This window comes from Euprymna scolopes, unplaced genomic scaffold (genome assembly GCF_053919585.1).
Source record: "Euprymna scolopes isolate OS-2025 unplaced genomic scaffold, ASM5391958v1 sca156, whole genome shotgun sequence".
Taxonomy (NCBI): domain Eukaryota; kingdom Metazoa; phylum Mollusca; class Cephalopoda; order Sepiida; family Sepiolidae; genus Euprymna; species Euprymna scolopes.
Window position 1 is genome coordinate 58790 of NW_027633165.1, and position 13422 is coordinate 72211.

The window sequence follows — 13422 nt, forward strand, 5'->3', positions numbered from 1 at the left end:
TTTTTTGAAGATATACCAAGGTATCATTATATACCAATGATTTTCTTAAAAAATAGTTTCAATTTAAACCATTTGAACTGCATCAATTTCAAAATAATGGCGAAAAAAAAATTTACAGCGACATGTTTGAGGGTTTATGAGACGAAATATTTTATTTAGGATAATTTAATTGATATATCTTATTAAATATTATTATAGATGTTTTTAAAAGTTAACACGCGATTATTAATGAAAACAAGATCCACAAAAAACGCTTAACGATTAAAAAAGAGAAAAACAGAAAGAAAAAAAAGAAATGAGAATGAAAACAATCAAATATAAAATTTCAGGGGGAATAACTACGCAGGCAGATAGTAAGCATTATCTCCCTTACAGCATGTTTCTTAAATTCGCTAAGGCAGGGTGTTTTGAAGCGCCGTTTAGGTTTTAAATTATAGATAATTGTCGACAAGTAGCTTTTTATACTCAATAACATTCTAAAAAGAGAGACGCATGATTATATATATATATATATATATATATATATATATATATATATATATATATATATATATATATATATATATATATATATATATATATATAAGCATTAGCTACTCGGTGTTGCTAAGGAGTTTTTCACTTTGACAATTTTTCTATTATAAAAAATTCCAAATGATATATCGTTTTTACATAATATTGTTGTTGATGAGTTGCTTTGAATTCATTCATAATTTTGTCTTTCCTATTAAAAAAAATATTGTGTGTGTGTGTGTGTATCAATATATATATATAATGTATATGTATGTATAGATACACTTTTTAAACTATAATTATCCACGGACACATGTTTCGTCGTTACACACACACACACACACACACACACACACACACACACACACACACACATATACACACACACACACAAACACACACGCGCGCGCTCGCTCACACACATATGTATATATATTAGAGAGAACGAGAGTACTGAAGGAGATTGATTCAATAGTAGATCTTTAGGCACCGGGTCCTGATTCCGAATCTCAACTTGATTTTGATAAAAGCAACACCTCCCCACGAAATCCCTAGTTATTTATATCTAGTTGACTGAATCATACTCATGAATGTGTAGCGATACCTAAATGTTTATGTAAAAATAAATAAAAAGTATATATGTATGTGTGTGTGTGTGTGTGTGTGTGTGTGTGTGTGTGTGTGTGTGTGTGTGTGTGTATCAATAAAGTTGAGTTTTTGTCGCACTGACATTGATATTAATAACCATTTAAACATTGTTTTATTTCAGAATAAATAGTCGTTGAAATATTTTCAAATTTGATATACAAGGTGTTTGGGTCTATAGCACACTTTCGATTTGGTTTTTAACCTGCAAAAGTACATGCTAAGAGGTCAAAATTAAAAAAAAAAAACAAACAAAAAAACAAAACAAAACAAAACAAAAAAAAAAAACAACGTTAGCGGAAGTAAATCGACTTAATTCCGAGCGTATACATTTTTAGTTTGAAGTCTCTTTTTAGCATTAAAAAATCAATCTGCTGATAGCTCAGACAATAACAAGCGCTGAATAACGACTAAGGCTGGAGCAGTGAATGTTTTTGTTTCGATTCTAGCTGATGGCACCAAAGCAATTAAAAAAAAAACGTTTTGAAATAATTACCATATATATTGGGTACAATATAATAATCAATAGAGAACCTGTTCTATAATAATAAATACGAAATCAGCATGGATGAATATATCATGTTTAATGGTATTTTACGACCGGACAACACCGGGCGGCCTGCTAGTATATCTACAAAGTGATATTGTGTGTGTGAGGGTCCCTACCAAACTTCTCTTTAACTTTTTGGCTAACAGACTTGAAATTTCATATATAGGGGATTTGTACCCGTGAAAAAAATTCGCTTTGGTTTTTAGCCGGTAAAAATAACACCTAAAGTGAAAAAAAAACAGTTGATCTTGGCAAGAGTAAGTCGATAAAATACTCCTTATTCACTCTGGAATTTACTTTATCTATGAAAACCAAAACGAGGAGATACAAGATATGGGAAATATTTGCAATCAAGAGCAAGTTATTGCTGTTATTTCAGATGATTTGAAACCATGACAGCAAGTTGTTGTCTTCCCCTTCCATCAAGCCCAGTGATTTGGGGGAAGTATCAAATATTTTGTAATTCATACGCAAAACTAGGAAAACAAATGACTATGATTGAAAAATGTTATGGCTGTAAAAATGTGTCAAAAATAGGCTCAGGATGATGGATGATCCCCTTAATCTGCGACCGTAAGGGCAAATGTCACATAACACACGACATAATTAAGGTCATTACCTCTCCAACGAGTCTTCATTTGTTAAATTCTGATCAACAGTCACTGAGATTTGGAACTTATAAAATTGGCCAGAAATGTGGTATCTCTCTCTCTCTCTCTCTCTCTCTCTCTATATATATATATATATATATATATATATATATATATATATATATATATATATGTATATATATATATATATATATATATATATATATATATATATATATATATATATATATACAATAATTATTCGGAATCGCGAATCGAAAAAACACAACTTTTTAGGGTATAGAACCCGGTATCAAAATTGAGAAAATTTTGTGTATATTTTCCGATGCCAAAAACGATTCTTTTAAATTGATTCAGTCTTGTCATTTTTTAAATGATGAAATGATAAATATTTATACATTTTAAACTATCAGTAAAACAAAAATCTCCTCCACAAGTGTACCATTACGTGTCCGAAAATATATACACATAGTATATAGGTATGAACAATCACCCCCCCCCCCAAGAAAAGCAAAAACGAACAAACAAACAAAAACCAAAACAAAAACAAACTCTATAGCTAAATATTAAGTTGGTGCAAAAATAATGTTGTTTTTTAATATATATAGTTGAACGCCAAAAAACGACATTATTTTTGCACCAACTTAATATTAAGAGATTTAAAAAGAATCAGAGTCGGAAATTGTATCGGAAACGTGAAAAATATTAGAATCATCTCATCTTATCACAAACACACGTTTATTATAATAAAATCGTATTCTTGTCTATTTGTTCAAAATTTAAATAATACGTACAAAAGGTAAAACTGCTTCACAAATTGGTTTTAAAACTGAAAACGGACATTTGTAAACTTTTTTATTTACTACATGGGAGTCACCACTTATCAAGGCACGGAGGCCACTCGAGGATAAGGGTTATTGCGTGTACAGTAATCAATGGGATAATATCGTAGTAACCGTTAGTAATGGAGATTTGATGAATAGGATTACTTAAGGGGGCGGTTTATCAGGGATTTGTTTATATTGGACTTGAAGACATCCAAGTTGTAGTCAGGTGGGAAACAGGCAAACGGAAGAGAGTTCCACAGGCGTGCAGTTCTGAGAAAGAAGCTGTGTTCATGGAATCTACGTTTTAATTTAGGCACATATAAAGAGTGGGGAAAATTATTAACAGCGGTTTCAGCTAGAAGGGTGTTTTTCGTGAATGATTGGCGAGGGGGGGGGGGCAGAGATTGGACTCAGACGAGCACTTGCCATGGAAAACGATAAAACGAAGACAGGCTCGCAACGTCTCTCCTGTGTAAGAGAGGTTGCAGGGAAGAGAAAATGGCATCCCCCACTAAACTACGAAGTCTATTTTGTACTCTGTCGAGGCAGGATAAACTGTTTTTAGTAGCCCCTGTCCAGATGTGGCAGCAGTACTCCATCCATGGACGTACTTGGCTTTTATATAGATAGAGAATTGCATCAGCAGTGAGATATCTACTGGAGCGGTAGAAGAATCCCACTATTTTCCCAGCGACCTTGGCAACAGATTTGATGTACGTGTTCCATTCCAGATCAGGAGTAAAGGTCAAAACATGGAGCCTCCCCAAGACGAGAGCCATCCATGTCAATTGATGCCAAATGGGGATCAGAGGGTGGATGATGTAAAGATAGGAGCTTGGTTTTAGATGCATTAAAAGTAACCAGCCACCTCTCCCCCCCATTGTACCACGCGCTCAAGATCAGAGGAGAGAGAATAAGAGAGAACTTTGTCATTTACGCCCTTTGATGTGTTGCCATAGATGGTCGTGTCATCAGCATAAATGTCAACGAATGATCTAAGTATGTATTTTGGGAGATCATTGATGTAGATCAGGAAGAGAGGTGGACTCAGGATGTACCCCTTACATTCCAACACGATTTATATATATACATACATACACACACACACACACACACATATATATATATATATATATATATATATATATATATATACTATTTATTTGCATTCAAGTCATTTGTATATTACACAAAAGAACATCTGTTTTAATAATTAGATCGATGTTATTAATTATTTGTTGTTAGAAAATCGTTTTAGCTGTTCTATTTCGAAATATTATTTAAAGTTGATTTATTTTATTTTTTCATTTAATATATATTTGATTTTATTTATTTTCAATCATTATTAGCCTAAGCCAGTTATCTTAAAAGAGTCGTTTTCCTTTGAAGCTATTTCGCGTTTAATTTTCGTAGGCGAGAATTGATGTATTTCATGCTTCCATAAATACAACATTTGATCCACTTGGAGGAAAATCGTAAGAAGTTGGGACATTCGGAATATCTTAAAAAGTATGTGACTAAACCTTTCGCTCACTAATATTTTCTACCCTGGCAATGCCAGGTATATACATCTAGTATATATATATATATATATATATATATATATATATATATATATATATATATATATATATATATATATATATAGTAATTTATAAAATATATATGGCGATTAAGCTACATTGAATATTCTGCGTTTCATCCACTATAGGATTCGTCAGGCTTATGCGCGAATTCTGTGGTTGCTTCTTGTTTTTATATATGTTGAGGATTTCTAGTTAGCCAATCAGCTTTCTAGTATCCACCGCGCCCCTTCCTATCAGCCAATGGGCATGCATTTTATCGAACAAAGGATCTGTTTTAGAACTAGGTTAGTGGTTTAAGGTAGACGTTTTCCTTCCTTTTATATATATATATATATATATATATATATATATATATATATATATATATATACCTATGTGTACACACCCACATTATATATACATATATATATACATATATGTGAGATCGTTTATGTATATTCATGTTTATTTAATTTATTTATTTGTTTGTTTTCTATTGTTATTGTTAGTTTTAAAGCTATTTTGTATCGCTATCCTGGAGTAAGTTTTATTTTGTGAACACAGTTGTTTGCTATTTCTCGTCTACAGTTTAATAGATTTTGAGGTTCTTTAAAGTACAGGATAGCAAATTTTTCATGGAGGCATAATTTACATGGGTCGTCTAAATGTCTGCACGTGGTAATTTGTCTCATTATTTTCCATTCGACTACCGGCGAATGTCCTCTTTCTTTGAGTTCCCAGTATTTATTCGCTAGTGTTGTTTTTATACGGTGTAAAAAATAAAAAAAACACCGTATAAAAACAACACTAGCGAATAAATACTGGGAACTCAAAGAAATCCTCAACATATATAAAAACAAGAAGCAACCACAGAATTCGCGCATAAGCCTGACGAATCCTATAGTGGATGAAACACAGAATATTCAGTGTAGCTTAATCGCCATATATATTATATAAATTACTAACTAGCTCTACCTACGTATTGAGCACTTTTGAAGTAAATACTTAAAGTTTACGCATAAATCTATACTTTCGTATATTAGGTTTATGTGAGTAAATGAAGTAGTTATATATATATATATATATATATATATATATATATATATATATATATATATATATCGCAATTATGAAGGGAAGACTTTTATAATCCATGATTCAAAAGCGTTTTAAAATAAAGTGTATCCATAATATACACATAACGGAACGCAACGTAATTTTATATTAAATTGTACATATTTTCAATTCCCCCTTTAAAAAAAAATCTCTCGAAACAGCTTTGATAAAGCGAATTCGAAACCGGCCAGCTGACTTGTCTTTTTTTTTATCTTCTCTTCTTCACCTTTTTTACTTTATTTTAAAACGCTTTTAATCATGAATTATAAAAGTCTTCCCTTCATTACTGCGATATTTAATTTTTGCAACCCCCTAAGAATCATGATATATATATATATATATATATATATATATATATATATATATATATATATATATATATTATTTTCACTATAATAATTAAATACCTACAGACACTAGTGTTTCATCCTTTCGGGATTCTTCAGTGCAGGGTTTCACGATTACTACCAGTCGAACGATTCGAACCCCGCGACATCTCTGGCTCGATTAGCGGAGGCCGTATCCATTCGGCTACCATTAACCGTGTGAAATAGCGTTGAATTTTAAACATTTTAATTTAAATGTTCATTACGTCAGACAGACAGTGATCAAATCGTTATACGATGATCTACGCATAAGAGCTAAATTGACCGACTTTTAATTCAACTAAAAGTGCTCAACGATAAGAAACAAATTTCTTAAAGGGGCTGTCACATATATATATATATATATATATATATATATATATATATATATATATATATATATATATATATATATATATATAATACATTGGTCTGATAAGTATCCCTATACAGTGATGACACGAGGCTGTCGTGTGTCGAGACTTGTAACACACACTTTATTTCGCATTGATCTTTTTTTTCCAGCGCGAATCAACTATCTTCGCTTTCGACTCCCTTCTCTCGTTGTTTCTTGACGCATGAAACGCAGCTGTTCATTTGTCACTTTAAGCGACCGTCAGCATTAAACATCCATCATTATCTCATCTTTTACTGCTTCTTTTTTTAAAAACCTCTCTTCGTTTGATCACTCATCTAAGAGTCCCAATTCCTGGCGCCGTAAAGTTATCTTTGCGCTTAACTTTGATCTGTTGCCGTTCAGTTAGTTTTTTTTTTTGTCGCGTATACGACGGCGATGTTGGTGATAGCCAACATCCTCCAACCATATCATGTCATCAACTCCTGTAAATATTATGTCAAATCAATTTCTTCATCTTGTCGCATCTTATCAATATCTCTTCTTCTTCTTCTTCTTCTTCTTCTTCTTCTTCTTCTTCTTCTTCTTCTTCTTCTTCTTATTTTTATTATTTTATTATTATTTTTATTATTATTATTATTATTATTATTATTATTATTATTTTTATTATTATTGTTATTATTATTATTTTATTATTTTTATTATTATTTTTTAATTATTATTATTTTATTATTATTATAATAATTTTATTATAAATGTTATTCTTTTTATTATTATTCTCTATATTATTATGCATTATTATTTTTTTTCTTCTTATTTTTTATTATTAATATTTTTATCAATATTATTATTATTATTATTATTATTATTTTTATCAATATTATTATTATTATTATTATTATTTTTATCATTATTATTATTATTATTATTTTTATCATTATTATTATTATTATTATTATTATTTTTATCAATATTATTATTATTATTATTATTATTTTTATCAATATTATTATTATTATTATCATTATTATTATTATTTTTATCATTATTATTATTATTATTTTTATCAATATTATTATTATTATTTTTATCAATATTATTATTATTATTATTATTTTTATCAATATTATTATTATTATTATTTTTATCAATATTATTATTATTATTATTATTATTATTATTATTTTTATCATTATTATTATTATTATTATTTTTATCAATATTATTATTATTATTATTATTATTATTATTATTATTATTATTATTATTATTATTATTATTATTAAAAATCGTTCCTCATTCAAATACAATCTGACTAAGCTGCTGGTGCAAAAGCCCCTCATCCCTATGTAAATACATTCATCTAACCTAACAATCACCTAATCCGATATATTTACTGTAGAGGTTCCCCAAATGCCGAAAGGCTTTGTGCTCTAATAGTCTCTTCTCCCATCTGAATGCTTTTTGAAATTCTATCCCTGCTCCATGTTTCTCTTACTGTACCAGCATACATAGATTTAAATGTAATATGAACAAAAATCTCACTGCACAACTGATCACGTAAGACCCTTAAAAATCTGGCTTTTATTTCCTAGTAGCCCCTTGCGCTCAGGTTCCCCACTACCTACCAATCACCGGCTCCTATCCCATCCCCGAAGTGTTGCGTCCCCGTGCGTGTTTCACAAATACTTCAACGAGATGCACCCTCACGAACTTGTTGCTCTAGTGCCCCCCTCTCGGTGAAAATACAACTAAAGAAGCTAAATCCCACCCATTCAGTGTGAAGATCGCTAAATGCCGAAGAGCTTTCCACTCTAACAAATTCTTTCTTCTAACGGCTAGCTTTTGGAATTTCATCCCTGCTCACTGTTTTCCTTACTGCACCAATTTGCATGAATTTAAATGTAATGTGAACAAACATCTCACTGCACAACTCATCACTTAAGATGACCCCTATAAATCTGGCTCCGAATTCACATTGTTTTGGGGGAACAAAAATTAAAAAAAAAACAAGCCCCAAAAACCAACAAAACAAAAAACAAAACAAAACAAAAATACATACTTCATTTTATACTAGCAGGGAGACCCAACGTTGCCCGGGATTGAATGATGATCAACGAATGTTTCACAATCCCATATATTTTTATCGTCATCGAAATCGGCGAAATCGCTAATTTTTCAACCAAAATTAATTGCCTGCTTTAGTTGGGGAACCATCGCGGTGCTTCAGGAGAAAGGTTCACATGCCTCCCCACAATGACTTCGTCCACAATACATTGTAGTTCATATTGCACTATAGAGAACCTACAGTTGATGTTATTAAATTATTTGAAAAAGTCAAGTAGCATACTTCAATTGTGCTCTAAAGTGAAACATTCATTTCGAACGCGCCCCTGTCATATCAAAGAACATATTGTTGACTTTATATGTCGGGCCTTTCGGCTTGTGTAGTAATAAAATTTTTCAAATTCACTTGTGAAGTTGGACGTTGTAAGTTGTTAATTTTAGTCAAAATCGCATATTCTTCCTCTCATCGGATGACTTCGATTATCGATTATCGATACTTATCGAAGACATTCCGATACAGAACCTATCTAAGAACACTGTCAGGAACATAAATTACATTTGTGTGAAATTTCATAAAAATCGGCCCAGCGGTTTTGGAGTCCATGGGAACAAAATCACACACCGGTACAAAGAGACTAAGTTCTTTTTATATGATAGTAGATAGATAGATAGATAGATAGATATTTTTAATATGGAATACTTTTTTTAATTTTATAGCAAAATGTAACAAATTTAAAATATACTAGTGAATAATTTAAAAATAACAAGGTCCTGGATATTACCTAAAACTATATCCGATGGTGAGGCCCCACCTTGCGGGCTTTGGGGAGTGTGTAGCCACCCTTTAATTGCCATTGCTCCCAGGTCCACTCTGACCCGGAGTGGTAGTACCTGTTAGGGTCCCAACTATGGGTTAAATAGAATCTGACATAAAAAAAAAAATACTCCATTAAAAATCGTTCCTCAAAATAACTAGATTCGGTATTAAATAACCTGAAAAAGGTTGATATGCCGTAAAACAAAATAAATAATAATAACAAATTAAAAAAAAAATGGCCACCATACATAAAACAAATAGCATAAAGGTTCAATTTTAAATTTTATATCAACAAGTATTTGCCATATCCGCCCCATTAGTAATTGAACTTACTTCATACCATTGATGTTTTCTTATCTTCTTTCAACTATAAATCAGTTAATCTCATTAACCCTTATCATCTTACACTTTTATTCCCGCATGGTTTCTATACATACCATTTATTCAAAAGGAAACAACATTCAATAGATTACCTCATTTGCATGTTACATTTAAAAAAATCCGTTTTAATAATTAGATCTGAATTTTTAATGGAAATTAGTAATAGGATTGTTTTAAGTATTCTATTTAGAAAAATATAAAGTTAGTTTATTTAATTTATTTTACATTTAATTTACATTTAATTTAATTTATTTTTAATTATTATTATAACTCAGATCAGCTGCGTTTAAAAATGGAAGTAAGTTTTCATTTAACCTATGAGTTATTTCTCTTTAAGCTATGCGATTTTATTTCCGTTTGAATTTCATAGATGAAGATGGCTGTATTTTATGCTTCCAAAAATCAAAAATATGGCCCACTTTCATGAAAATCGTAACAAGTTAGTATATTTAGTGCATCTTAAATAGTATGTGACTAAACCCTCCGCCCGAAAATTTGTTTTTTCCCCTGGAAACACCGGGTATGTACAGCTTGTCCTAATAAGATCGTAATTGACATATTGAAAAAAAATTAGGAACTTTAAAAAAATTAGTATACAAATAAATAAACAAATAAATAAACAAATAAATAAATACATAAATAAACAAACAAACAAACAAATAAATAGATAAACAAACAAATAAATAAATAAATAAATAAAACTTCCGAAATATTCTATATATCAACTGAATTTTTTTTGGATGAGGCTGATTGTTTATATTACTTGTATTGGTCGGACTATTGTTACATATAGTTATTATTATTATTATTAGACGAAGGTACCACTTGTGCGCGTATGTTACGTGAGTTCTTATTAGTAAAGATACGAGTCTTAGTGAGAGTTTGTCGTTGTAAGAGTTCTCTAGAGAGGGATGTTGAAAGACTCAGAGAGAGAGAGAGAGAGAGGAGATGTTGTAAGAGACTTAGAGAGATTGTTCGTGTTATTACTTTTCTTATATATTAAAATGTTCATTCCTTAGACGTGTAGAAGAAGAAAGCTCTTCGAGTGAGGAGATAGAGTTCACTGTTCAGACATTGTGTAGATATGAGATGTCGAGACGTGTATGAAAAGACATTTTATAACACAGATATATAATACAATCTTCACTTTACCTTTTTGTAAGAATCATAAGACAAGACGAGCTTTACAAAACACATGATGAATTTAGTTCTTCACGACTGGCCGTGATTTCCATCATCAAGAATTCAACTTCACATTTTAGTTTCAAAGTGACGTCTCGCTTCCTAGACGACTGACTGTCTCTCTCCGAGTTTCTCCCCGACTGACCAACTCTAAAGTTTTTTCTCTATTCCTAGAACTTTCTATTTTCCGTGACGTCATACACATGTTAAAACATGTGCTTTCTTTCACGTGTTCTGAACATACGTGTCCAAAACTTTTCCTATTTCTACAAAAGGAATTTTAACCTATACTCAGTAACCTATTTTTCCAATATGTTAAAAACATTATCTTATAAGCTGCATTCTTTCAATTTAAAATTTCATAACAAACTTGACGGTTCACATTCTTTTCTTGAAATATTTTATCTATATTCTAAACAAACGTTTGTTTTACATTTTTAAATTCTCACACGTAATCTATTTCTAAACCTAAATTACGAGGTTCGAATTTCGTCTATTGCTATTTCATTTTCATTTTAACTAAACTCTCTATTTTTATACTTACATGAAAAGGGGACAGCCCTTATCATGTAACACTATTGTTCGCATCCTGATTGTTATTTGTGCAATATTCTGGTTGGATTGTCCTTCGACCATCTTCAGGCACGCACGTTGTTTATTGTTTGGAAAAGAAAAGAAAAAAGTTACTGGCTCTGTAGATGTTTTCGTAATTCTGTGAGTTAGTATCTATTTTATGGTTTTAGTTTCGAATTGAATAAATTGGTTGACAAAGGGAAGGGGGGCAACTCTATTAAAAATAGATAGGGGATTATCTCCCTTTCATCGCCAAATTATTAAGGTGTACAATATTTGTTTTTTGTTTTATAATTCCATAAAAGAAGGTGTGTTCCTTTTCCCTTTTGCATGTGATCAGTTTGTTCGAACTTTTCATCATCTCCCCGTGTCACGGTTTTACGTGTGTCCTTCTAGCCTTACCACCTTTGTATAGTTTTATTAGAGTTGCCCCCCTTTGTCAACCAATATTTTCAGAAATTCGAAATAACAACCATAAAATAGGTACTAATTCACAGAATACGAAAACATCTACAGAGCTAGTAATTTTTCTCTTTTCTTTTCCAAACAACAACCAACATGCCTGAAGACGGCCGAAGGACAACCCGACCGAAACGTTGCACAAATAACAATCAAGATGAGGACAATAGTCCGATCAATACAAGTAATATAAACATTTTATATATCGTTTATCACAACTTGTTGAAAAATGTTTTCTGTTCTTCTAAATTATTTCTAGATGAGGATTGATATTTCGTATCATTTATATTATTTGCATTACTGTTCTCATCAGGGATATCATTCGCACAGCAATTCGACCGACCAAGCCTCCGACTTTCGTCATGTGTTAAACTAAGAAATCTGTACGCAATTTCGGTACGGAAATAGCTGACGGAACGAGAGCACGCTACGCTCTGTGGATTAAATTACGAGTTCTTTTCGAATTTCTGTATAGATTCCCAGAGTTCAACAGAAAAATTTCCGAGTTCGACAAGATACACATGAAGAAGGTCGGAGGTTACATCGGCCGAAACGTTGTGTGAATAACACTTAAGATTGAAAGAGTAGTCCGAAGAATCCAAATAACACGAATTATTTTCTAGTCAAGAAGTTTATGAATTAAAAGACTAAACTATTCTTTTAATTTAAAAAAAACAAATCTTTCTTTTTTATTTGTCAGCCATTTACGGACCATCATGGCAAGTCAAAATGGCGACGTAAGAAAATAAATTGAAACGTCAAACTACCGGAAACAAATGTCAACATTAACGACAGTCTATGTTTTATGTTTCAGATTACAACTTTACTGAATGACCTTTACAGCACATTCGATCACGTGATTGACAGCTTTGACGTCTACAAAGTAAGTAATATGCAAGTACGAATAACGATCAGCCAATATTTGAAGCTCATTAACTCATTAATTGCTACGACTTAAAACATGTTTGCTTATTATACAGGTAATGAAGAACATGAAGAAGGTCAATACAATACCAATAATTGTAGGAGCACTTGGTACAGTCTCGACAAATCTGGAAAAATAACTAGGAGAAATTGGAATCAAAAGGAAGATTAAGATTATATAGCAGCTGAAATTTAAGGAAAACCCATAAGCTAATTGTCACGGAAGCAAAACAAAAAGATTGAAGGAACACCGCATGGAAACAACAAAACTGAAACTGCAAGAAATCTTATAATCTGCCCCCCCCCCGCATCAAATCTGGCTGGTGCCACGCAAAATAGTCGTGAATGGTAAAAAAAAAAAAAAAAAAAAAAATAGAATGATCAAGAAGGAGGGAAAAACACTGCCCAGGCCTCCACTGAATGAGTGCAAATAATGTTAGAACCTTGAGGAGGTTAGTTGCGACTTAAATTC

At 31.3% G+C, this 13422-nt stretch overlaps 1 protein-coding gene across 1 annotated transcript in view; it reads left to right on the forward strand.

Moving 5' to 3' along the window:
• LOC145273764 (atrial natriuretic peptide receptor 1-like) overlaps nt 1–12909 on the forward strand; it is a gene marked incomplete at both ends in the record, with an annotated part of 60735 nt that extends 47826 nt beyond the window's left edge. The window contains one exon of the mRNA XM_080127103.1: nt 12841–12909. Coding sequence (XP_079983229.1) covers nt 12841–12909 — 69 coding nt within the window. The remainder of the gene's footprint in view (nt 1–12840) is intronic.
• Between the last annotated feature and the right edge of the window lie 513 nt (nt 12910–13422).